The sequence below is a fragment of the Macrotis lagotis genome, chromosome 5 (assembly GCF_037893015.1).
Source record: "Macrotis lagotis isolate mMagLag1 chromosome 5, bilby.v1.9.chrom.fasta, whole genome shotgun sequence".
In the NCBI taxonomy this organism is placed as follows: domain Eukaryota; kingdom Metazoa; phylum Chordata; class Mammalia; order Peramelemorphia; family Peramelidae; genus Macrotis; species Macrotis lagotis.
This window is the reverse complement of record NC_133662.1, coordinates 139,851,761-139,876,520: the sequence shown is the minus strand read 5'-3', so window position 1 is coordinate 139,876,520 and position 24,760 is coordinate 139,851,761. Positions and strand designations below refer to the sequence as shown.

Below are 24,760 nucleotides of genomic sequence, written 5' to 3'. Positions count from 1 at the left end.
AGGAGTTTTCTTCTGTTACCTACTGTGACATCACTGTATACACAAAATGTACTAGAAGAATTTGTATTTTATTCATTTGTAGCTCTACAATCTAATACAGTACTACCTTGACTGTTGAATAAATGAATATAAATATAAATGAAATGGAAAATGACAGCCTAGTCAAATTCAGTGAGGTTCATTATCAATAGACTGGACTACTAACTAAAGCATTCTCCCTATCCATAAAACTCTTTGCTTTATACAAAAAAAAAAGCAAAATGAAAACATAAATAGCACTTTAAGGTTTACAAAGCACTCTCACAAAAACTTGGAGCTAAATCATTCAGATATTAACAGTCTCACTCTATGGATGGAAATTTTGAAGTTATCAGGAAGGTAAATGATATCTGATCACATACTGTCTTAAAGCAGGTTTTGAACTCATATCTTCTGACTTTACATTATATTACATTGACCCTCAAAATGGCACTGTTTTTAGAGTTCCTATAAACACTGAATTAATTGTCAGCACACTAAAAATATCTTTGCCCAAAAATCAATAGTAACATTGGCGTTCTCACTGTTAATGAAACTCAAAGCCAAACAAGGAAGGATAGCACATAGGTTCTCCATGGAAAGTCAAGAAGGTTGTTACTGTGTACCCAAGTCAACAAAGAACATCATTTCATAGGAAACTTGGTTGTGTCACCATCCAGTGCTAATGAGAAATACAAATGAAAAGAGTATTACAATGATAATAAATCATGTGATAATATCTGCTGCAGACAATAAAGAGGCAAAGTTAAGGAAGAACCTAGCTCAGAAATCACATTGAAAATATAAGAAGTCAATAGATCTGAGATTTAGAATCACAGTTTAACAATTGTAAGGGAAAAAAAAGAATTGTAAGGAATCTTTAGACCTAATCCAGATTTTTCAGGTAAGGCAATTATCCCAGAGCCATTAGAGGATGTGAGTATTCTACTACTTTCAACAACCCTTGTACTGTGCAGTTATTATTCACATACTTAGATTCATTTAAGAACACTGGAAAGTGTTCCTCTGCATCTTTATGGCATATAATAGACATCAAAGAGGTATTCAGTCTATTATTCCTCATCATTACACAGGACAGACTCAACCCATTTTTCTATCATCTGTTTCCTCAACAATCTTTATATTGTCATTTTTCACACATAGGTCACCCTGAAAATATGCTGCAAGCCCTCCTGAGCATACTATACCAAGCTTCTTTCCACTGCACTTTGGATAAACTGTGCCCTCTGACTATAAAAATACTCATTCTAAATGCCCATTTAATAAGTTTTTATGAAATGCAGGTATCACTTTCCCACATAGAAATGCAAACAGTTTCATCTTATTAAGTAGTTTATGAATTCCTTTTCCTATTTATTTTATTATGCTTCTCAAGTTTTGTATCTGCAAATCGATTTTCTATTCAGCCCTGGTCTCTTTATCAAAATGCTTAAAAGTTCTCTATTTCATTGAATATCCTTTCTTTCTCCTAAAGGATTATACACGGTTTTGCTGGTAGGTGATTCTTAGTTGTAATCCTAGTTCTTCAGCCCTCTGGTATATTATACTCTTAGCACTATTAATAAGGAAACTGATAAATCTTGTATTATTCTGACTGTGGCTCCATGATACTTTGTTTCCTTCTAGCTGCTTACAACATTCTCTCCTTAAGAGGATGGACCATGGGGGGAGAGTGGTCAGATATAACACATTTTCTTTTTTACTTCTTGCAAGGGGCTAGGATTGGGTGGCCTGTCCAGGACCATAGGGCCAGGTGGATGCTGGGCCTAAGGGATGGTGTGTGGGCTCGGGGCCTCTTGGCCCCAGGGCCAGGGATCTGTCTGCTGCGCCACTCAGCGACCCTACAGCAGAGTCAGAGTGAAAGGAGAGAGAAAATATAGTTCATAGTAGTAGAGAAGTATGAATGGGAGGGAGTTGCGATCAGCAATGGCAACTGTGGAAAAATATGGAAGTTACTTTTGTGATGGACTTATCCTAAAGAATGTGATCCACCCGTGACAGAGTTGGCGGTGTTGGAACACAGACTGAAGCACATTTTTTATTATTATTATTATTTTCTGGGGGGGTGTTGCAGGGCAAAGGGGACTGGGTGGTCTGCCTGAGGCCGCACAGCTGGGTGATTATTGGGTGTCTGAGGCTGGATTTGGACCCGGGTGCTCCTGGCTCAAGGGCCAGTGATCTGTCTGCCACCCAGCTGCCCCTACTATTATTATTACTATTTTATTTTATTTTAGCGGGGTTTTTTTTGTTTTTGCAGGGCAATGGGTTGGGGTGGCTTGCATGGAGTCACACAGCTGGGTGATTATTGGGTGTCTGGGGCTGGATTTAGGTTCGGGTGCTCCTGGCTCCAGGGCCGGTACTCTGTCCACTGTGCCACCTGACCATACCCATTATTATTATTATTATTATTATTATTATTATTATTATTATTAAATTTTAATTTTTTTCTCTCCCCTTTATCACTTATGCGGGTCTATATTTTCTTGGGGGGGAGGGGGTATTATGTTTACTCTTAAACAAGAATATTTTAGTAAAGTATATTAAAAAAATTATTTGTACAAAATAAGAATAAATAAATAAATAAAAGTTTCCATAAAAAAAATTCTCTCCTTAACCTGAGAACTCTGGGATCTGGCTATAATAATACCAGGAATTTTCATTTTGGGATTTCTTCCAGGATGTTATCAGTGGATTCTTTCAATTTCTATTTTACCCTCTGGTTTTAGAATATTAGGGCAGTTTTCCAATAATTTCTTAAAAGATAATGCCTCGGTTCTTCTATTTTTTGATCATGGCTTTTAGATAAGCCAATACTTTTTAAAATTACCTCTCTTGAATCTATTCAATTTTTTGTCTTAAGATCTCATTTACCACACAAAACACTACTACTATCAATACTAATGTAGAAGTTCTTCCAGTAAAATGTCTCACATTTAGAACAACTTTGTCTAAATTGATGCTTATTGATGGCTTAAAAACTGTCAAATTTTCATTGACCTTTTCCATGATTATTTTGAAGTAAAAGAGAACCAGACAAAATGGCGAGTTCTTTTTTAAATCTGTGTTTCATCAATTGCAATCACTAAAGAATGAATTTACCTGGAAGCCAACTACTAGTGGAAAACCTTTTCATGTTCAGTTGCATTGATGTTTGGACAGCACATTCATTCATAAGGAACATACTTGGCACTTTGATGACATGGGAAAAAGCTGCCAGACTTATACTCATCTAGAATAGCCTTCAGGAACTCAGGAAACTTTCATATCACAATGAGACATCAGAGCAAAACTTCATAAAGATGCCCATGTGTTTCTAAGGCACAGGCTAAGAAATGTCACTGACCTGATGACAGCAGTTTCTTATTACTTTTAGGAGAAAATTTATCAGCCTAGCATTTAAGGACTTCTATATTCTAGATGCTATTTTTCCAGTCTTATTCTATATTATTAACCCTCATATACTTCAAATTCAAGCTAGATCTTCAAGAGTATTTCAGTTTGGCCCTATGACCTACACACACACACACACACACACACACACACACACACACACACACACACAAAATCATATATGCTTTGGTCCCTTTAGCTAAAATTTTCACTTCCTTATTTCCCCAATAACTAGTAAAAAAAATGCAATTGGCTATAAATTTATTTTAAAATAGTTATTTGAAATCGCATAGAAAAAATAGTTAAAGTGTATTTTAGTTAATAGGATTTCATTATTTTAATATACTATAAAAAATTTCATATATTTTTAATCCCTATTAATCAGGTTGCTTTTTACCTGCTATCTGTATAAGTGCAGCTACATGATCACCTTCTGCCAATTTCACAAATCCAACCTGATTTCCAAAATTACCAATTCCTTGAAAAGGTAAATTCAAATCTCTTCCTTGTAGTATTTCTTCTATTAATGCTTTTGTCTCCAAAAGAGCATTTCTACCTCTGTTAAGAGAAGAAAAATATAAAAGTCAGAAAAAAAGTTAACATTTCTAAAAAATAAACCAAAATCTAGTATGAATCATAAACATGATTACCAAATATTTTCATCTCAGAATGATTTCTTTTTTAAAAATTTTTTTGGGGAGGCTAGGTGGCGTAGTGGATAAGGCACTGGCCTTGGAGTCAGGAGTACCTGGGTTCAAATCTGGTCTCAGATACTTAATAATTACCTAGCTGTGTGGCCTTGGGCAAGCCACTTAACCCCATTTGCCTTGCAAAAAAAAAAAAAACCTAAAAAAAATTTTTTTTGAATGGTACTTTATTTTATTTTTTGCAATTACATGCAAAAATGGTTTTCAAAATTCAGTTTTTGAATTATACATTTTTCTATATATTTCTACAATATTTCTATATTAGTCATCTTGTGAAACTAGATTCAGAACTAAAGGGGGGAAAATGAGAAAAAAAAACAAACATAAAATAAGCTTTAAAAAAGTGAAAATATTATGCTTTAGTTTGTATTCAGACCCCAGTTTTTCCATTGGATATAGACAACATTTCCTATCACTAGCATTTTAGAATTGTCCTTGATCACTGAACTGCTGAGAGGAGTTAAATCCATCATGGTTGACAACCATTACACAATGTTGCCATTACTGTGTATAATGTTCTTCTGGTTCAGCTTGCTCCATCAGCGTCAGTTCAGAATCATGTCTAGGAATCAAACTGTTCAGCACAATAACCTCATATTGCATCTTGAGATTTACAAATAAGCATTAAAGTTAAAGTTAATACAAAATGAAGAACTTAAATATAATAAAAGTAAATTAAATTTCTAATATTTTCACTTTTATTGAAAAATTGCAAGTGAATTTACTTGTAACAACTATTTCCTGATTCATCAAGAGTTCTGAAATACTAACTTGTCAAAACAAAGTATTAGGAAAAAATACTGACATTATATACCTAAAATATTACAAACTACAACTTATATCTAACTCATAACTAATATAATGGATTCTATCACTATAAATTGATCCAAACATACACAATATATAAAAATATAACCCCATAAAGTATTCTAAATACAATTTGGGAACAGTGGAAAGAGCACTGTATTTCTACATGAGTTCAAAACCTAGTTTTGCCATTTGGAATCTATGTGAATTTTGTGCAAGGTTCTTAACTTCTATGAGCCTTCATTTACTTATCTGCAAAATGGGAGAAGGTGAATGAAGTAATGTTTTATGTCCTTCACAGCTTTAAATCCAATATTCTAATAGTTTAAAGAGAAACCTTAGTTCTCTATTAATTAGCCTACCAAATGGATGCCAAGTTCATATCAGGAAGCACTGCCCTATTTCATTTGTTTTGTTTCCCTATTAAAAATAGACTACTAACTTAATCTTCTAAACTTTTAGCTCTCTACTATTTTTCATTGTAGGAATGTTATTTTCTTTTTTTTTAAAGCTATACAATACAGCTTTATTAGATTTTTACTGTTATACAGGACATCCTCTCAGAGTGAGGAGGGTCTTTATAAAGATATTGAGTTCTCTCGTCCTTTTCCCAGATCAATAAATGACCAGGACAGAACTTGATGTAGTTAATAACAGAGATGTATACACAGAGAACTTTGAAGAATCACTTTAAATGCTGCTGCTTATTTTTTGCTCTTCATCAACTTGAAGACATCTCAGTACACAAAGAACTTTATAGCAGAAAATATATTGATCCTCAGTCTGAATCATGGAATGTTATTTTCAATATTAAATCAAGTTATTACATAGCTTACCTATTACATCTATTTTATTCTTAGAATAGATTTTTTAGTGTCACTAGGGGGCAGATGTTATCCAATAAATAGTACTTTTCAAAACTACATAGATATTCAAGAAAACCATATTTTTTACATTTCTTTGAGTTTTTTGTGTGTAGTTCTATGTGAAGTATGTAACATAGAATCAATGGTAATTTTTAATCAGTGGGTATTTTTTTCTTCCTATTTATTGACCCAAACTAGCACTGGTTCTGGAATAATGAGCTTGTTAGGGGACACACAAAATCAATCTAATTATTTTAGAGCCAAATTCATATATTCAGAACGACTTTGAAAATTACAAATTTTCTTATTTTATTTAAGACGGCTTGCAAATCCAATCCTTTTGGACTGTATCTTTACTAAAGTCAGTGGATTAAAACTTGTGCTGTCAATATTTGTTAAACATGTTAAAACATGCATGAATCTTGCAGGTGAATATATGTAATATAAAAGGGAATATAATAATGTAATTCTGGTAAATTTAATAAGAAGTTATTTTAAAGAGTTTAATGTTCCTGTCTTTGAAAAGTCTATGTTAGGCACAAATAAAAATAGCAACAATAACACTCTACCTATTAAGTAGGTTCCCCATTTTTTGTTAACAGTAAAATGATCTGCATTCATATATCTTTTTTTCCTCAATTCATCTATATTTTTGAATTGAGAATTTTCTCTACTTTTAATTGATTTGTTATTTAATGACTATATTAAAATATCCTTTTGTTTTAAATTCATTTTAAGGAAGAAAATGATGAACGTACATTTCAAAGTAAAAATTCTTTAAATTTTTTTAATGGGATATCAGAGTTAGAATAAAGACTCAAATTATAATTTAGGTTCAGTGGAGTATGTATTTGTAAATAATCAAGTGAATACTGAAGCTACTCAAACTAGATCAGTAATGAGTGCATAGGACAAAGGGTCAAACTGTATATGTGTCACTGATGGGGTTTTACTGTGAACAAATCATTGTACTTGGGGAAATTCTCTTATCTATAAAATTATTCAATCCTATTAAATGATTTCTAAGTTTGCTTATAGCTTTAAAAATATCATTCTATTCTTTCATCATTTCTCATTTTCTTTTACCCAGAATGGAGTGACATTAAAATAAATGTGAGGTAAACATGCCCTTAAATGCCTTTTTTCCCCATCATATATAATCAAAAATAATAAATCCAGCCAATAAACAAGCATTTATTAAAGGTCTACTATGTTAAAGTATTATACTAAGCACTGAGAATACAAAGTATCTCAAAAGATAGTTTCTACTCTTAAGGAGTAAAAAGAAAACACATGAAAACAACCTGTACAAACAAGTTCTATGCAGGGCAAGGTGCAGACCAATGAGTGCAAGATGGATAGGATTGGGGAAAGACTGGAGGCAGAGAGACCACCAGGAGGCTGCTGCTCTGGTCCAGTCATGAGGTGCTGAAAGGCTGCTTTCACCCAGTGGCAGCTTTAGAAGATAGCAGAGGAGAGGGAGAAGTAGACAAGAGATGTCATGAAAATAAAATTGACAGGATTTTGGCAACAGATTAGATATAGGGATGGCATAAAGTGAGAATTTCAGGATGCCATTTAGATGAGAGTAGTAGGAAGGGGGTGTCCTCACTAGTAATAGGGAAGATGGCAAAAGGACAGAGTTTGGGAGGAAAGAAAATTATTTCAGTTTTGGATATGCTAACTTTAATAAGTTGATGGCATGTCAAAGTCAAAATGTCAAAGTTGTGCAATTTCACCTTTACCACATCTCTCCAATACTCCCTGTTCTGGACTCTGACAATACCACCACCTTTATGTAAACCCTTTTCACCTCACACCTAGATTACTGCAATAACCTTCTGGGGGAATCTGTCTGCCTCAAATCTCTCTTTACTCCAATCCATCCTCAATAAAGTGGTTTCCTAAAGCACAGGTCCAACCATGTCACCACCCCAATCCAGATCAAATATAAAATCCTTGATTTAGCATTTCAAATCCTTTATAAACCAGCCTCCTCCTACCTTGTCAGGTTTTTTTATATTTATACTTACAATTCTTACACTTCCCACAATGTACTCTTCAATCCAGTGACACTAGTCTCCTGGCTGTTCCACAAGGACGACAGTTTAAGGCATTTTCTCTGGCTATTCCCTGCCCCCCCCATCAGGAATGCTCTCCCTTCTTATCTCTGTCTATGATTTCCTTTAAGTCTCACCTAAAATTTTAGTTTTGACTAGAAGTCTTTCCAACTCCTCTTAATTTTTGTGCTCTCCTTCTCTTAATAATTTTCTATTTATCTTATACAGAACCTGTCTATAAATATTTATTTTCTTTTTGTGTCCTAATCTAAATGAGATGAGGACATACAAACATAAATTATGTATATATCTAATTTCCCTATAAACTTGAAGGCTCCTCTTTATTGATTTTTTTAAATCCACCACAGAGACTCATACACAGTTTAATCAGATTCTGATCAAATGCAGATGATATAAACTTTTATACTATCAGTATTTACTAAACCACAAATAAATTGAGTTGTTTCCTAATACATCAGAAGTACTCTCCATTAAATAGTAAACTCCAACAGTCAGCATGGTTTTATAAAGAATAGGTTGTGCCTGGGGCAGCTAATTGGTGAAGTGGATAGAGCACCGGCCCTGGAGTCAGGAGTACCTGAGTTCAAATCTGACCTCAGACACTTAATAATTACCTGTGTGGCCTTGGGCAAGTCACTTAACCCCATTGCCTTGCAAAAACCTTAAAAAAATATTTAAATAAAAAATAATAGGTTATGCCAGATTAACCTCTCTATTTATTTATTCATATATTGACCTGCTTATTTATTATCCATTTACTGAGTAACCAAAATAGCAGATGCAAAATATTTTAAATATTACATATTTAGATTTCTTTAAAATACATGATAAAGTCCTTTATCCTGTCCTTATGTATATAATAGAGAAAGGGGGATCAGTTAATAGCCAGTTTAGTTAGATAAATTCTTAATTGGTTTAATGACTGAATTCAAAGAGCTGTAATTAACAGACCAGTGTCCCATCCCATAGAAGAAATTTTCTACTGGTTTGCCAAAAAATATTCTGTCCTTGCCTCTGTGGTGTTCAACATTTTTATCAGTGACTTGAATGAAGTACATAAAGTGTACCACCTATCAAAATTTGCAGAAGACATGAAGATCATTAACATGTTGGATCAGTCAGAATCCAAAAAATACTCTACAAACTAGAGGGGTTGTAAAAATCTTTAACTTTCCAAGTACAAGAATGAGAGACGTGTCCCTAGACAAGAAAGATCTAGGATTTTTAGGAAGTGAAGGCTTCGGGTGAGTTAAAAGTATAACATGGCAATCTAAAAAGCTGGGGTTAGAGAAGCAGTGTCTGGAATTAAAGAAGTGAGAGCCTCAGTGTCCTTTGCCTCCATCAAACCTTGTCTATACTGTGTAGTTCTCAGCACTACAATGGAGATTACAGCTAGTGGGAGCACATTCAGAAGAGGAGCAACAGGACAGTGGGAGAACTGGTTAAATGAATTGGATAGGTTCTCATTGGAAAAGGCTTAGGCTAGTAGGTTGTTGTTTTTTTTTTTTTCCCAAAAAATAAAAGGGTTAGACTAGAGGAAGAGAGTTACTCTTGTTCTGTTTTACTCCTTAGGGTAGAAATAGCAACAAAGGGTAAAAATTGCAAACCTTAATATAAGAAAAAACTTCCTAATCATTAGAACTTTCTAAAACTACAATACTCTACTGTAGGATGCAGTAAAACTCCTTCACTGTCAATATTTAATCAGAGATTAGATGATTACTTTTGAAAATTATGTAGAATTTCTGCTCAGATATGTGTTTCACTAGGTAGTCTCTAAAACTGTTTTCAATGCTGAGATTCTGATTTTGAACTCAGAAATGTGCTAAAATGAGGTCAGAGAAGTCTCTTCTATTATTCAGATAGAATGTAAGATTTTCTCTATTTTTCTATATAAGATATATTATATATATATACATATATATATATATATATATGTAATAGGATTTTTTAAAGCACAACCTAAAAACAATGAACTGTATCTACTGATCACTGTCAACACAAAATAACTTAGTTATATAAGCCTTTCCAAACTGAGCTTGACTTATTCTCAGATAACACAAAACAGTTTGATAACCATCCTATACTTAGTCTTTCCACCTTGGAATGAATTAAAAAATTGACATTCCACTGGCATAGTTTTCTGAGAATGTAGGATCTCTTCCCTGTAATAGTGAGGTTTATTGATTTGATTACTATATTAAAATTCTTTTAATCTATTTTTTGAAGTTTTCAACTTTCTTCTCTTCTGTGCTTATGTGATGACTGGAGGATTAGGGAAGTTATAAGGAAAAAAAGAATTTATTTCAAAATACTTACATGTCAACTTCATCCTTTAGCAAATGCATCACTAGAAGAGTGACATGAAAGGAACCACAATTAGTCATTACTTTGGATAACCGTTTATCTTGCTGTATTATTGTGTTTTGCAGAGTCTGAATTCCTCCTGTGATCTAATCAAAGAAATAAAAACTAGTCATTAGACTTTACTGTCAAAATGTAATCTTACATTGCAGAAAAAACAACCACAAAATAATGGTATAATTTCAAAAGCATTCAAGGAAACATATTAATTTTTTTTTTACTTCTTGACTATTATGGATGATGGAACTAGTTGCTTTAATATAATTTCTGAATCATAGAATCATGAAGGTTCAACTGAGGGATCTCTTGGGATCATCTAGAATAATGACTCATTTCACAGAAAAGGAAACTGATTAAGAGATAAACATCTTTTTATGACACAACTCTCTTCCTGATTCCCCTCTCCTACCTGTCTGTCCAGTCCTCAGTCTCTTTTATTGAAGTTTCAATCAAATCACATTCATTAGCTGCATCTATCCTCAAAAACTTTGTCCTGGGCCCTCTTCTTCCTCAGTCAGAGGTGTCCAACCTTTTAGCTCTTATGGGCTACATCATCCAACAAAAACCCCTCAAGGGTCACTTACAAAATTCAAGACTCATTCATGAATATGATGCAACCCACACACACCAAGGACAACAACCAAAACATGGACACATGAATGGGCCCCGGGGCTACATGCAAGCTGGACACCCCAGTCTGTAAATTAATTCCCTGGAAGATCTGATCAACTCAAGTATTCTACTACCATCTTTATGTAATAATTCTCAGATTTTTTTTGTCCTAAAGTCTCTCCTAATCTCCAATCTTGCTGGATATTGAAATCTTAAAGTGTTTAAGCTGTCTATAGGACATCCCTATCTCTTGTAAACTTCTCCCCCTACTCTGCTATCTTCTGAAGCAGGGAGAGTGCAGCCTTTCAATATCTCATGACTGGACAAGAGCAGTATCCTCCTGGTGGGTCTCCCTGGCTCCCCACCCCCATCCATCTTTCACCCAGTGGTCTACATGACTTTCCTTAAAGCCCACTTCATCCTCCTATTCCAGTGACCCCTATCCCTTCCAGGAATAAACATAAAATTCTTGGTTTGGCTTTTAAAGGTCTTGCTGCTTGGTGCTTCCTACCTTTCCAGTCTTTTCATCCCTTCCTCATCCCTCCCTGGTGCTCCTCACATGAGACCCGGCAGTTTCACTCTGTCCTTCCTGCCTGTGACTTTCTCTCCTTCTTGATCTTCACTAATTAGTTCACCTAGCTTTCTTCAAGTTCCTGCTAACATTCTGCCTCCAAGTGATTGTTTTTTTCCTTTCTTGTTTTTTTCCCCCCTTTAGTTCTGATTCTTCTTTCACTACATGATTAATATGAAAATGTGTTAAACATGATTGTACATATATAACCTATATCCTCTGTCATGGGAAAGGGGGAGGGGAGAGGTAAGAGGCAACAAAAAGTGGAACTCAAAATCTTACCCCCCAAAAAATCAATGTTTAGGGGCAGCTAGGTGGTACAGTGGATAGAGCACCAGCCCTGTGTCAGAAGGACCTGAGTTCAAATTCTGATTCAAGCACTTAATAACTACCTAGCTGTGTGACCTTATACAAGTCACTTAACCCCTTACTTTTGCCTTGCAAAAAAACAACAAAAATCAATGTTGAAAACTATCTTTACGTGTAATAAAAAATAAAATGAAATAAAATTCTAACTCTTACAATAAATCTTTTTCATGTCTTTGAGACTACTCCCGTAGAACTGTGTACACACACACACACACACACACACACACACACACACACACACACAGAGTTTGGACACAGCTTGTTTCACATTTTCTCTCCTATTCTGGCAGGGGAACTATGGATATAGAGTTGTTCTCCATTATTTTTTGACCAGTATTGGTATTGACAGAGGGAAGATTATTTTGCGCTACAAGCTACGAATATTTCTGTCTTTTTTTAGCAGAAAGAAATATGTAAAATTCATAGGACTAATCTGGAGCTGACTGAAGTGAAAAAAATGGTATATGTATTTCAGAAACATATTTTAAGAAATGATTAATGAAATATCTTTTTTAAAAAACAGATCCTATTTTTGGACCTGTCTCTCCACCCAAAAGAAAAATATTTAAAACTAGGTTGTAACCTTTACATCTTAAATTAAATATATCAAAAAATTTTAAATTGAAAAAATTGACTATGTTTAAACTGTTCATGTTCTTCTATATAACGTAGTAATCTCATTGGGAACATATACCTTAAGGAGATTAAAGATAGAAAAATATAGATACCACATAGGCAAAATATTCATATCAATAATTATTGTGGTAGCTAAGAAGTAAAGCTAGAGTAGGTACTTATCAGTTTGATAATAGTTGAACAAATTATAATATATGAATATAATAGAATATTATTGTACAAGAAAAAAGAATGAATATGAGCCTTTCAGAGAAACATAGGAAAACTTATCTGAACTAATACAGTGAAGTAAGTAGAAAATACTGTAAAATTTTAAGGACCAGTCTTGGTCACAGAGAACAAATGAGCATATCTCTCTCCTGTTTATCTAAAAATGTGGAAGATGTTGTTATATTATATCAGCTAATTTTCCTTAATGAGTTTTTCTTGTTATGAGGAAAAGTTCATTGTGCAGAAGTAATAAGGAAATGGAAATCACTAAATGTAAAAACAAAAGGCTGAAATAAAGTTTTTTAAAGTCTGTGGGCAGTCCTGTCCTTTATATAAGCAAAGACTGAAATCCATATCAAACTAGAAGAAAAAAAAGATGAGACTATACAGTATTCATCTGAAACAACTTCAACCCCACCTATTTACATTACTTACTGACCTAAAAAATTAAGAAATGAGATTAAAACAATACTATATCATCCCCTGTTATGTTCTAATAGAAATTTTGGTGATGCAAACAACAAAACATGCATGCACCCTCATATTAAAACCAATGTGTATTGCCTGTAAAAAGAAACACATGTACATTTCTCTTCAAAATGCTATTTTTGAAAATACTTTCTCATGTTCAAGGTGTCTTCTTGTTTCAAAGTAAAATTATTTTTTCTTAGAAATATAAGGTAATCAATAATTTTTCACAAGAAAAAGAACTTCCAATGATGTAAAAAGTCTTCCAAGTGAGTTTATCTAGTTAATATTTTAATGTCTTATACATTAGTTGAATCATACATAAGAAAACACTTGTGTTTTTTCTCTTCATAGTATGAAGTTTTCTCAAAATGGACAAATTGGCAGTGCCCATTTTCACCTCTATACTTTTCTATTTGACATTTATATTTTTTGATATCTTCCAGAAATTGTCCAATATACAAGGACCATAATTAAATGGCATTTCGATACGTAATTATAAAAGAAATTACTTTGGGTTAACCAGCATCTCAGTAACACAAATGTAACTATCAAGTCTAGTTTTCTTTATTTAGATCTAGCGATTTCTGGTCCTAAGCATTCAGTTAAGGAATATAATCAAAGTTCTCCCAGTTGAGGAAAGCAGTTGCTGGGAAAGACAATCAAATACTCATATTAACATTAGCTCTACTTATGGTATTTTTTTCAAAGTCATTATTACAAAGTCATTTCTGTAGACATAACTAAAGCAGCCCAAGTAGCTAAAATGATATTATATTTCCTTAGTGGTTAAAAAAGTCTATTTAACAAACATTTAATAAAACTAAGTAAAAAGAAATATGGCACCTCTTTGTTAGTGATGGGAATAGAGAGGAAATAATTAGGTTGAAATTTTTTTTTCTTTTTAGTCTTTTTCTTCACTGGGTCTTCTTTCCGTGGCCCCATATTTTCCTGTCTCTTCGAAATTATTTCAGATACTAGAGAAATAAAAGTCAACAACAATATTCATATAATGTATTCATTAACATGAGGCAAATACAGAAATGAGGTCTGAAATAACTACTTGCTACTTAAGTTGAATTTTACTATTTCTTCTCATAAATGACATTCTATTTTCATTTCTATGCCTTTGTACAGGTTGTCTCCCATACCTGGAATGCATCTCCATCTTATCTTTACTTCTTGCAATCTCATTTCCTTCTGGGGCATTTAAAAAGGTTCAAGAACTCTATAATTTCTGGGTAAATTAATCATTTTATTAATAATACCAGCATTTCAACAAAAGGATGGCCTTTGGTCAACTCTCTTTGATTAAAGATGATTATGGAGGCAGCTCCCAGTTTTTTGCCTTTGAATAGGTAGTATTCTCTAGGGTGAATAGGTAGTATTCTCTAGCACAGACTAGTTAAAAATGATAAGAATGACTGTTATAGTCATTCACCTCAAATTAAGCCCAGCTTTTGTTCCCACCCAAATCAGCAACCCTATCTGGGTGGGGTCTAAACAAGAAAGTTAATTCAGTCTCATTTTCAGCAATGACCTTCTGGAAAAAGAGATACAGCTATAAAGATGAGACTTCTTTGAAAATGAAAAACTCAAGACTAGCCCTGGAGTTGGGAAAAGCCAGGATTTTTATTTTACAATTCTGCAAGTTCACAGGTTAAACTTTTTCCTAGAGAGACAAGTAGCTTGAAGACAGACGAAAAACAAAGGTCTAGGCAAGAATGCCTGAGGGAAAAAGAGAGAAAGGAAAACAGCCAGTCTGATCTGAGGGGGAGTGTAGGCAGGGAAGAGTCAGGAGAAAAGCTGGTAAATGGAAGATCCCATCCTCAATTCAGTGATTGAGGTCCAGCCCATTTTGGAAGACTTGATAGGCAGGAAGCTGAATGAGAGATACAGGTAAGAGCTCTGGTTGCTCTTATCTTGGCAAATTTACACTTAACAATGAAGTTACATTGAACAATAGGAGGGAATTTACATCTGATTAGGGTCCCTGGAGCCCTCAGAAAACATCAGATAGGCACAAATAATTTTCTTAATATTAAAAACTAGACAGATATTTCTCCTCCAATACTTCAAGAGAATAGGCTTTTAAAATCAGAACTTTAGAAAAAAAGGGTAAACTGAATTTCCCCAAATCAAATGATCATTTCTCTCACTTGAAGTTCAGCTCAAATGTCATTTCTGACATAAGACCCTTTTGAATATTCCCAGGGTTGGAACTCCCTATCACTACTGGAATCAAATACAAAATCCTTTCTTGGGCTTAAAATTCATTAGACCCTATCCTCCCCCCATTCTCCCATTTTCTCACTCCTGATCTCTCCCACCTATTCTTCAATACAGTGACACCAGTCTCCTTGCTAGTCCACTCAACCTCCTGACTGGGTCTTTTCATTGACTGTCCACCTCACATGGAAGGTTCTGCCTTCCTTGAAGTACAAGTTAAAATCCCACCTTCCACAGAAAATCTTTCCTGATCCTCCTTAATTACAGTGCCTTCTTCCTCTTGGTTATTTCGATCTGATTCTGTTCTTTAGCTTGTATGTTAGTGGTAATTTTTGTGTTTTCTTCCACCCACATTCATTAGACTATGAACTCCTTGAGAGCAGGGATTGTTTTCTTTGAACCCCCAACCCTGTCACATAGAAGGTATTTTATAAATATTTACCTTCTATTTATCTCTAGATCTTTTCCTTATTAGAATGTAAGTTCCTTGAGAGGAGGCTATTTTTTTCTTTGTATCCACAAAGTCCAGCTCCTAACATGGAGCTAACATAGTAGAGTGAAAAGTGCCTGGATCTGTAATCTAGATGTTCTGAATTCAAATCCCACCTCCAAGATTTACCAATTCTAAATGACTGGCTTTCAGTGTCTTTATCTATAAGGGAGCTGGACTTTGTGGTCTCTTAGATTTCTTCTAATTCCTGATCTATTATCCTATGAAATGCTTATAATTTGATTGAATTAAAAGTTAACAAAAAGAAAGATTTTCACGGATCAACTTTAAATTGGAGTAATCAACTGGTTTTTTTTAATATATTCCACAAACTTTAATTAGAGAAGTTTGAGTTGAAATAATTCTTAGGATTTTCAGTTGAACCCCCTCATTTCACAGATGAAGTTGCCACCAAGAGTTAAAAGTTGAATTTTCTAAGATTATCAAACTAGCATCTTAGTACTTCACACAAAATAGGCATTTAATAAAAAACTCTTAATTGGGTTGAATTAGCCATGAAAACTGATAAAAAATATCCCTAACCAAGCAAATTCTGAACATTCTTCCTTCTTGTCAGTGTGTACTCATATTATGCAAATATATTTTAATATTAACAAAACATACTTTTTAAAAATGCATTTAGGTTTTATATTTCACTTAATTTCAAAAGACAGAAATTAGAAAGGTAAATCAATTTCAAAAAATTAAATAGCTTATTTCAAATAAATGTAGACTTTTTTACAAATTAAACTCTGCTTTCTATTATCCTCATCAGTGATGCCTTACACTAATATACATAATCAAACATTGACTGATACAATACATAACACTGAAGTAATACTCAACAATTAAGGACAAAAATATAAGGAAATAACTGGCCTCAGACTTCCCAAACAACAATAAGTTCCGAAATCAAAATATTCCTATACTTTTCAACTCAAAAGTTAAATTTTGCCTCTGTCTCTCCAATTACTCTTCTGTATTCCACTGTACTATGGAAACTAAAAGAACTGATTTTATATTATAAATTTGCTGTGTCAATTTATGATATTATCTGGTGAAAGGTTTAGTGGAAAAGAATCCTGAAACTTTAACTAAATATCATTTGGGAGATTATTATCAATCTCAACATTCCTTACTAAGCATGTTATTCCTACATTTTATTCCTATCTAAGCAATTGAGGGGTGGGGGGGGGTGGGGAGAAGGATGGAAGGGAAGGGAATAAGAATGTAATTTAACTTATTCTTTTAAGTTAACAAGAACCTAAATTTAAATCTTTATATTTTTAATGTTTTAAATGGTGATAATGATGATCTAAGGCATTACTAAGAAGAGCTAATCTTTCAATATCAGTTAATCTGTATAATTTTGTGTCTGCCTGGAATATTGTCTTAAGATATACTCTAAGTTCAGCTAAAACTTTTTAAAATCAGAAAACATGTCAAACTGATTATATAGTTCATTCCCATCACTAACAGTTTTTGTATTTTGATTGAATCAAAAGTTGACAAAAGAAAGATTTTCATGGATCAACTATAATTGGAGTAATCAAGGTAGAGGGATGGATATTGATACTGAAGAATTTATAGGATAAACTAACAAGATACCTAAAGTGATTATGAAGTCGAGTATTTCATCTGACAAAGCAAATTGAACCTAGGGATGAGAAGCAACTTAATAAACATCTGTTGAATTGAACTGGTTAACTAAATTACTTTCTCATCATTAGGAAACTCCTTGGGGATTCATAACCTATTATGTTTATTTGCATTTAATATTTTAATAACTATACTTCAATAGTGTTGTTCTACTTCATAATACCATTCTACTTAAAACATTTAAAACCATTATTCTGAGCAGGGGGTCCACAGGCTTCATCAGATAATCAAAGTGATCCATAAGACAAAAAAAAAAAGTTAAATTCTCATTTAAACTGCTTTTCTGTGGAAATGGAAGGGGGCAGAGGAAAGGAAATAAGTAGCTATAATAGTGCCTCCTATGATTCAGGCACTGTATTAAGTGTATATTATCTTATTTAATCCTCATGAAAACCCTGTGAGATAGGTTAATATTATATCCCCATTTTACAGTTAAGAAAATTGAAGTTGACTCCAGGTCCAAACCTTATACACTGGACCACCAGCTCCCTCTTGGTTGAGCAAGAAGCAAAGGTACCTACCACCAATATGATAATTGTTATTGTTCAATCATTTTCCAAGCATGTTCAATTCTTCATGACTCCATCGGGTTTCCTTAGCAAAGATACTGGAATGTGTTGTGATTTTCTTCTCTAGCCCATTTAACAGATGAGGAAACTGAGGCAAACAAGGATAAGTGACTGCCCAGGATCATAGTTATTAAGTGTTTAAAGTCAAATAACTCTGGCCTTACTGACTCCAAGCCTGGAGCTCTAACCACTGCACTAGATGCTGCCTCTTGATTAATGATACAGAAGTACTACCTGTATGAGAATCCTTCATAGTTCTAAGTCTTGAATAAATTATCTTATCACCTGTTCTCAAAGCTGAAAATAAGAAACTCCTTTGATTTTCTGAAGTCTTATTTTTCAATCTTTGATTATATTTATAATTTTGGTTTTCATCAGGCTGAGGGAAGTTACACTACAATTTTGGTATATGTCTTGGAATTTGACAAAGATTATGAAGATCTATCAGAAGTTTAAATATAAAAAAGACAGCCTCATTAATAGTTGAGACTATAATGCTCCTAATTGTGCACTCCAATATATTTCTTTTTTAAATAGTTATATTACTGATTCATGGTTAGTTGGTTTTCTTGTTTATTCCTCAAATCTTTTTTCTATTTCATTATAACCTCTCACATTATATTGAGGCCATTTATTTTTCTTACTCAAAGCATAACAGTTGAAAATTATCCTTTCTGACCTTTATTTGCATAATAGTTCTAGCTCTATAGTCTCACCCTGGAGAGATCAATCAGCTATCAAGTTCAATGAAAGCCTGGGGAAAATTATTAATTCATCAGAGCCCTTTAAGAGTTCCCCAAAAAAGGATTAATTCCTTATTCAAGTCAGAATTCCTAAGCAAATAAAAAGCCTCAACCTCTCAAGGCAGAAAAGTCCAGGATAGGCTACTCTATCCCAGAATTAAAGTTAAAAAGAAGAGAATTTCACTCACTCATACAGTCCAAATCAAACAAGTTTTCAAGACCATTGGTGTCTAAATCTTGTTCTCTAGACTGTTGACATACGATTCAGTTCTCCTTTCTGAAATGATCCTTAGTAAGCCAGCAACTGAAATAGCATTATTCAACTATTACCTGAAATACCTAGAAACTAATTTCACAACCATTGATCAAGTGAGGGACTAGACTAAATGATTTATAAAATTTTCAAGCTCTAAATCCTGTGAATGATAAACATTTATCATTTTAACAAACCTATAAGCATAATCTGTTGTTGAGTCCGAATCTTTAAGTCTGAATCTTTAAAGTATATTCAATAATATGAAAAATTATTCACCTTTGTACTTAGTATCAGCTAAATGATATCTATTTACAAGCAATGGAATGTAAAGTATTATCAAAAAATCTATTCACATATTAAAGATTATTAGTTCAATCCTTTCATTTTGCAGATGAAGAAATTACTTAGAATAAAAGATGTTATATAAGAGATTCAGGATCAAACCATCCAAATCCCATGACCTTTTGATCCAATTATGTTCATGTTTTGGTGCCTGTGTAGGGTTTCTTTCCTAATAATCTATTTACAAGTGTTCATATTCCAGTCATAATGACTTACAAAAATTCAACAAATTAAATTGAACATGATTTTCCTTAATGAGGTTTTATTAAACTTGTTCATTGGTAAAACAAAACAAAAACAAAAAAATTCTATTATATTTATCACATTTAAATTTTACCTTAAAATGCTTGTGGAATAACATTTTTAATTGAAACATTTTAAACTGAAATTTCTTTCATTAACATTTTTAGGGAATTATGGAAGAATATTTTGAAAGCAGTTTGTTTTCTTGCTTTTTAAAAAAAGATCTAAAAACTTTTGAAATAACCATTCCTAAAACCCTAATAAGGTATCAATAATCAAGAATATTTTGAAAAAGGTTAATAAACATTACACACCTTCTATGTTTCAGATTTGTAAGGAGTTGAAGGAAATACATAAAAGTCCTCAAGGAACTTACGTTATGATGGAAAACATAATAAATAAATATGTACAAATAAGCCATATACAGGATAAATAGGAAGTAAATGAGAGAAAGCATTAATTTTAAGAGGAGTTGGGAAAGACTTCCTGCAGAGCATGGGATTCTAGTTGGAACTTAAGGAAGTCAAGAAAGCTATTAGGTAAAGATGAGGAGGGAGAACATACCCAGGCTAGGTGAGAGAAAATGCCTGTAAAGTCTTGTTTGTGGGACAGGAAGGAGGGCAGTGTCACTGGATTGAAGAGTATGTAGAAGAGAGTAGAGTCTAAGACTGAAAAGGTAGCAGGGGGCTATATTATAAAAAGCTTTAAATGTCAAGCAGAGTATTTTTGTGTTTATTCTAGAGGTAATAGGGAGCCACCTAAGCTTCCTGAATGGGGGGATGATAGAGGGGGATGGGTGACAGTCTGATCTTCACTATAGGTAAATCTTTTAGTGGCTAAATAGAAAAGAGTTGGGAATGGGAGGAAATGCAGAGCCCCCCGCCCCCCCCCCCCCCCCCCAGCAGGCTGTCCAAGCATGCTATAATGAGGTAAAAGCAGTGTCCAGAGGAGGCACATTCAAGAGGCATTATAGAGTTTCCAAGGATGGCCTCCCCAACCTCTTAGAAATGGAGAGTGAGAGATAGTGAGGAGTTAAGGATGATGCTTAGGTTGTGAGCCTAGGGGACTGGATGAATAATGTTCCCCCCTCTATTGTAATGGGGAAGGCTAGGAAGTGGAGAGAGTTTAAGAGAAAATATGAACCTGATTTTGGACATGTGGGGTTTAAGATGTCTACTGGAAATCCAGTTAAAGAAAGCTGTCTGAAAGGCTTCTGAAGATGAGACATTGGACATCAGCAAGACTTCTCCATGATTGCTCTTTCTAGTATATATTAGATGCATAACTTGAACCCAGATCTTCCCTCAACTTGACCAAGTTCCTGGAAAACGTACCAAGCTATTAGATATATTAAAAGCTTTTAATTCAATTTACTTGAGATAGTATTAGAAATGGACAATTATGTACCTTTAGTCTCAAGATAGTTGTCTAGAGACTTAAGTGATTAAGTGATACGGCCAGAGTCACACAACCAGCATGTATCAGAGGTAGACTTGAAACTAGGTCATTTTAGATTACAGACCAGCTCTCTTAACTCATTTTACTGCCACTAGTTATATGTTACTATACAAGCATATTTCTCAGTAAACATAGTTTATAAGGGATCCATACATGAAAGCTGTTAAAATTATTTTCTAATTAGCATGCTAGTTAACATATAGGAGTGATTTTTTTTCTTTGTTAATTTGCCTATACTGGTAATAAAATGCCATTTGGGATATATTTATAATTATTCTATATACTCAGGAATGGAAGATGATTAAAAGAATTATCTCAGCAAATTTTTGTTTTGAACTTTACTATAAAAATACTGTTTTGAACTTCACTAAAAAAAAAATTGCAATAATCCATAAGGCTAAGTCTCTTAAAAGACCTGGCTGAAGCAAACCAAATAAGGAAAGCACACTATAGATTGATCAATGTAGAAGAGTAAATACAGATCATTTATAGTTTGAATAGTACTGGGGCTTTAACGAATCCCACAATTTTTCTGTTTTCTAACTACCTACATCATTCAACAGCAAACTCTATGAAAATAATATCAGTGTTTCATGATCCTGTTTCATATAGACTAAACAATAAAAGGAAATCGATACTGGAGCAAAAAGTTCAGAAAAGAGAACTTTCCTATAGGCAGAGTTCTCCTTTCCCACAATGGTCTTCCCAGGATAGCCTCAAGCAATTAAATTTCATGAGACTTGTAGAAGCCAAAAGGAAAGACAGGCTTATCACATCCATCAAACTTTTGTACTCAAGCTCTCATTCTTATTCTCCCCGGATCTCTAAAATAGGATATTAAAACTCCCTATATAATTCCAAAATTCCTGGGATTCTAAGTATTTCTGAAATAGACTATTGACTAAATTTATCCAGTATGCCCCTTGTTATTCTGCCTACCCTAATTTATCTGAATGTTAAATAAAGGATTTTTTTCTTTTGGCTATGGAACTGGATTTTACTGTGTTTTGACCAAAAACTAGGGATACTAAGTAATAAACATCTATGGGTTTTTTAAATTAGAATTCAAAAACTGACATTTTTGATACAATTTTCTGATTTCTGATACTTGTGGGAAAAGGTTTTATTTAAAATAACGTGAGAAGGAAAAAGTCAGAGGTATATATTTACATACAAGTATATAATTCATACAAAACAGAAATGTTTTTGGCATGAAAAAATATTAACAGTGTATTAATGGACCTGAGCTAATGCTAATGAAATGGATATTATACCTTTAGACATATTATTCCATATGTTCGAAGTAATATGATACCTTTTTCCTAGATAATAACTTTGAGATTCAGGGAAATAAAATGATTTCTTTAAGGTCAAAGAGATAATCAGGGGAAGATTCAAATTTAAGTCTCTAACTTCAAATCTAGTGTTTTTTCTATCATATTATGAACTATTCTTCCTAGAATATGAATAGCAGGAATAGCCAACTTAGCATTAAGTTGTCTTAAAAGTTTGTAAATCAGCTGTTGGAATTCAAGTCCCCAATTTTACCACTGAAACAATGTTAGAAATGGTAGATTCCTGACCTGCCTAAGTTTATTTAATTCTCCTTAATGAAAAACAGTTCGACCCACTGAATAATTTAAATAGGATTTAAAATATGTTAACCAGATAATCAATGTGATGCCAAGGAAAAGTTTATATTCTAGATTTGGAGTCAAAAAACCTGACTTTCATTTGTGACTATGATCATAGGTTATCCTCTCAACTCTAAAATAAGGGATCTGGAATACCTCTTGAATACCTTAAAGGTTCTTTCCATCCCTAATTCTGACACAAACCTAAGTTTGTTTTCAGAGTTCCCATGAGAAAATACATTTTGTGCTTCCTAGTGAAAGGGTAATGGAATACTACATATATCCTCCATCTGTGTACTATCCTTCCTGATACAATCACTTTATAGAAAGCAGAAGTGGCACAGGGACTCTTTCTTCCTCCTCAGGAACTTGGGGTGCCTGGGTAGCCTGTAATGGGGAAGGGAACACTGCCTCAGCACACACTTCTCATTTTGGAGGTATTGTATACAAAGGGTGTTTTCCACTAACAGATCTTATTTTTACTGAACTATGATTTCATTGATATAGAGCAGTGGTTCTCAAAGTGTGGTCTGCATACCACTGGGAGACTCCCAAATCCTTTTGAGGGGTTCATGAATAGTAATATATAATATATGAAAACATTATTTACCTATTAAAACACTCCTTCCTTTCCCAACTGCTTATTTATGTGAGACCATATTTTCTTTTGGGGGGGAGGTTACAGGGTAATGGGGTAAGTGACTTACCCAAGGTCACACTGCTAGGCAATTATTAAGTGTCTGATGTCATATTTGAACTCAGTTCCTCCTGACACAAGGATCAGTGCTCTAGCCACTGGTCACCTAGCTGCCCCGAGGCCATATTTTCTTAATATACTTCAACCAAAATAACACACTGAGATAGGAGTCCAGTTCTTTTAAGCCATACACGAAACAAGATTTGTAAAAATATGTAAAATAATGCTCTTTTCACTAAATTTTTTTACCTTGAAAAAATATAATTATCTTCATTGAAATATTTACATGAACATGTAATGGGTTTGTTATTTTAAATGAATGAATAAGTATTTTAAAATTTTGTCTATTTTAGTTTCTAATACAATTCATATTAATAGCCATAATTCATAAAAGCTTTTTGAAGTCATCAATCATTTTTAAGAATGCAAAGTTTGATACTAATAGTAACAAGCCCCTGGTAAAGATCCTCTCTTCCACTGCAGAGGCACCTGTCCAGGCTTGGTAAGACCAGACATCAAGAGCACAGATTTAGCTGTCAGGGACTTGAGAGGCCAATTCCTTTCATTTTAAAGATGAAGAGATTACTCCAGGTCCTTTCCATGTTAGCTGACTGGCTTCAGTCTTCATGAGTTGACTATCTGGGGCATTAATAAGTGTCCAGGACCACATAACCAATGTCAGAAACTGTACTTAGATCCAGGTCTTCAAGATAGTGAGGCAAGATCACTATATGCCATGTTGCCCCTCTTCTTAAACTTTATTCAGAGAAAGTATTTTAATTTTATATTAAATGAGAAAAGCAAAGGAAGGCACAAGGAACCAATAAACAAATTTGATATTTTCAAATGAGTTCATGTTATTAGCAAATTTTAAACAAGGAGAAAAATATTATGAGTACTTTTGTTTTCAAATACTTATAAATAATAATTCATAGAATTTACCCTGGCACTGAGGTTTCAAAAAAAGGCTGCCCTGCCTATTTATGTCTTATGGTCTTCTTCAATAAGAATGCTTCTAACTCTACACAACCTCCAACTGCTATGAATTCACAACAACTGCTATGAATTCACAAATGGAATTTTTCTACAAACCTGTGCTGGAACAGAATACTTAAGATCTAATTAAGGTGAACTGGAAGAATATAGAAGCACAGAATTTGGAATTGGAAGACTGGATTTGAATCCTAGCAGCATCACACCTGTGTGATTTTGAATCTGTTTCTCAAATCTTAAGCATTTGAGATCATCAGACTTAAGATTAGCCTCTCTTGGGCTGTTTCCTTATCTAAAAAAGGGGACTGATACTACTTTTAAAAATAT

At 33.6% G+C, this 24,760-nt stretch overlaps 1 protein-coding gene across 1 annotated transcript in view; it reads right to left on the bottom strand.

Moving 5' to 3' along the window:
- Positions 1 to 24,760, bottom strand: part of AKAP7 (A-kinase anchoring protein 7) — a 296,088-nt gene that overhangs the window by 133,711 nt on the left and 137,617 nt on the right. The window contains exons 8-10 of the mRNA XM_074190040.1: positions 13,967 to 14,097; positions 10,210 to 10,343; positions 3,827 to 3,987 (exon numbers count right to left, since the gene is read on the bottom strand). Of these exons, the coding sequence (XP_074046141.1) occupies positions 3,827 to 3,987; positions 10,210 to 10,343; positions 13,967 to 14,097 (426 nt within the window). The remainder of the gene's footprint in view (positions 1 to 3,826; positions 3,988 to 10,209; positions 10,344 to 13,966; positions 14,098 to 24,760) is intronic.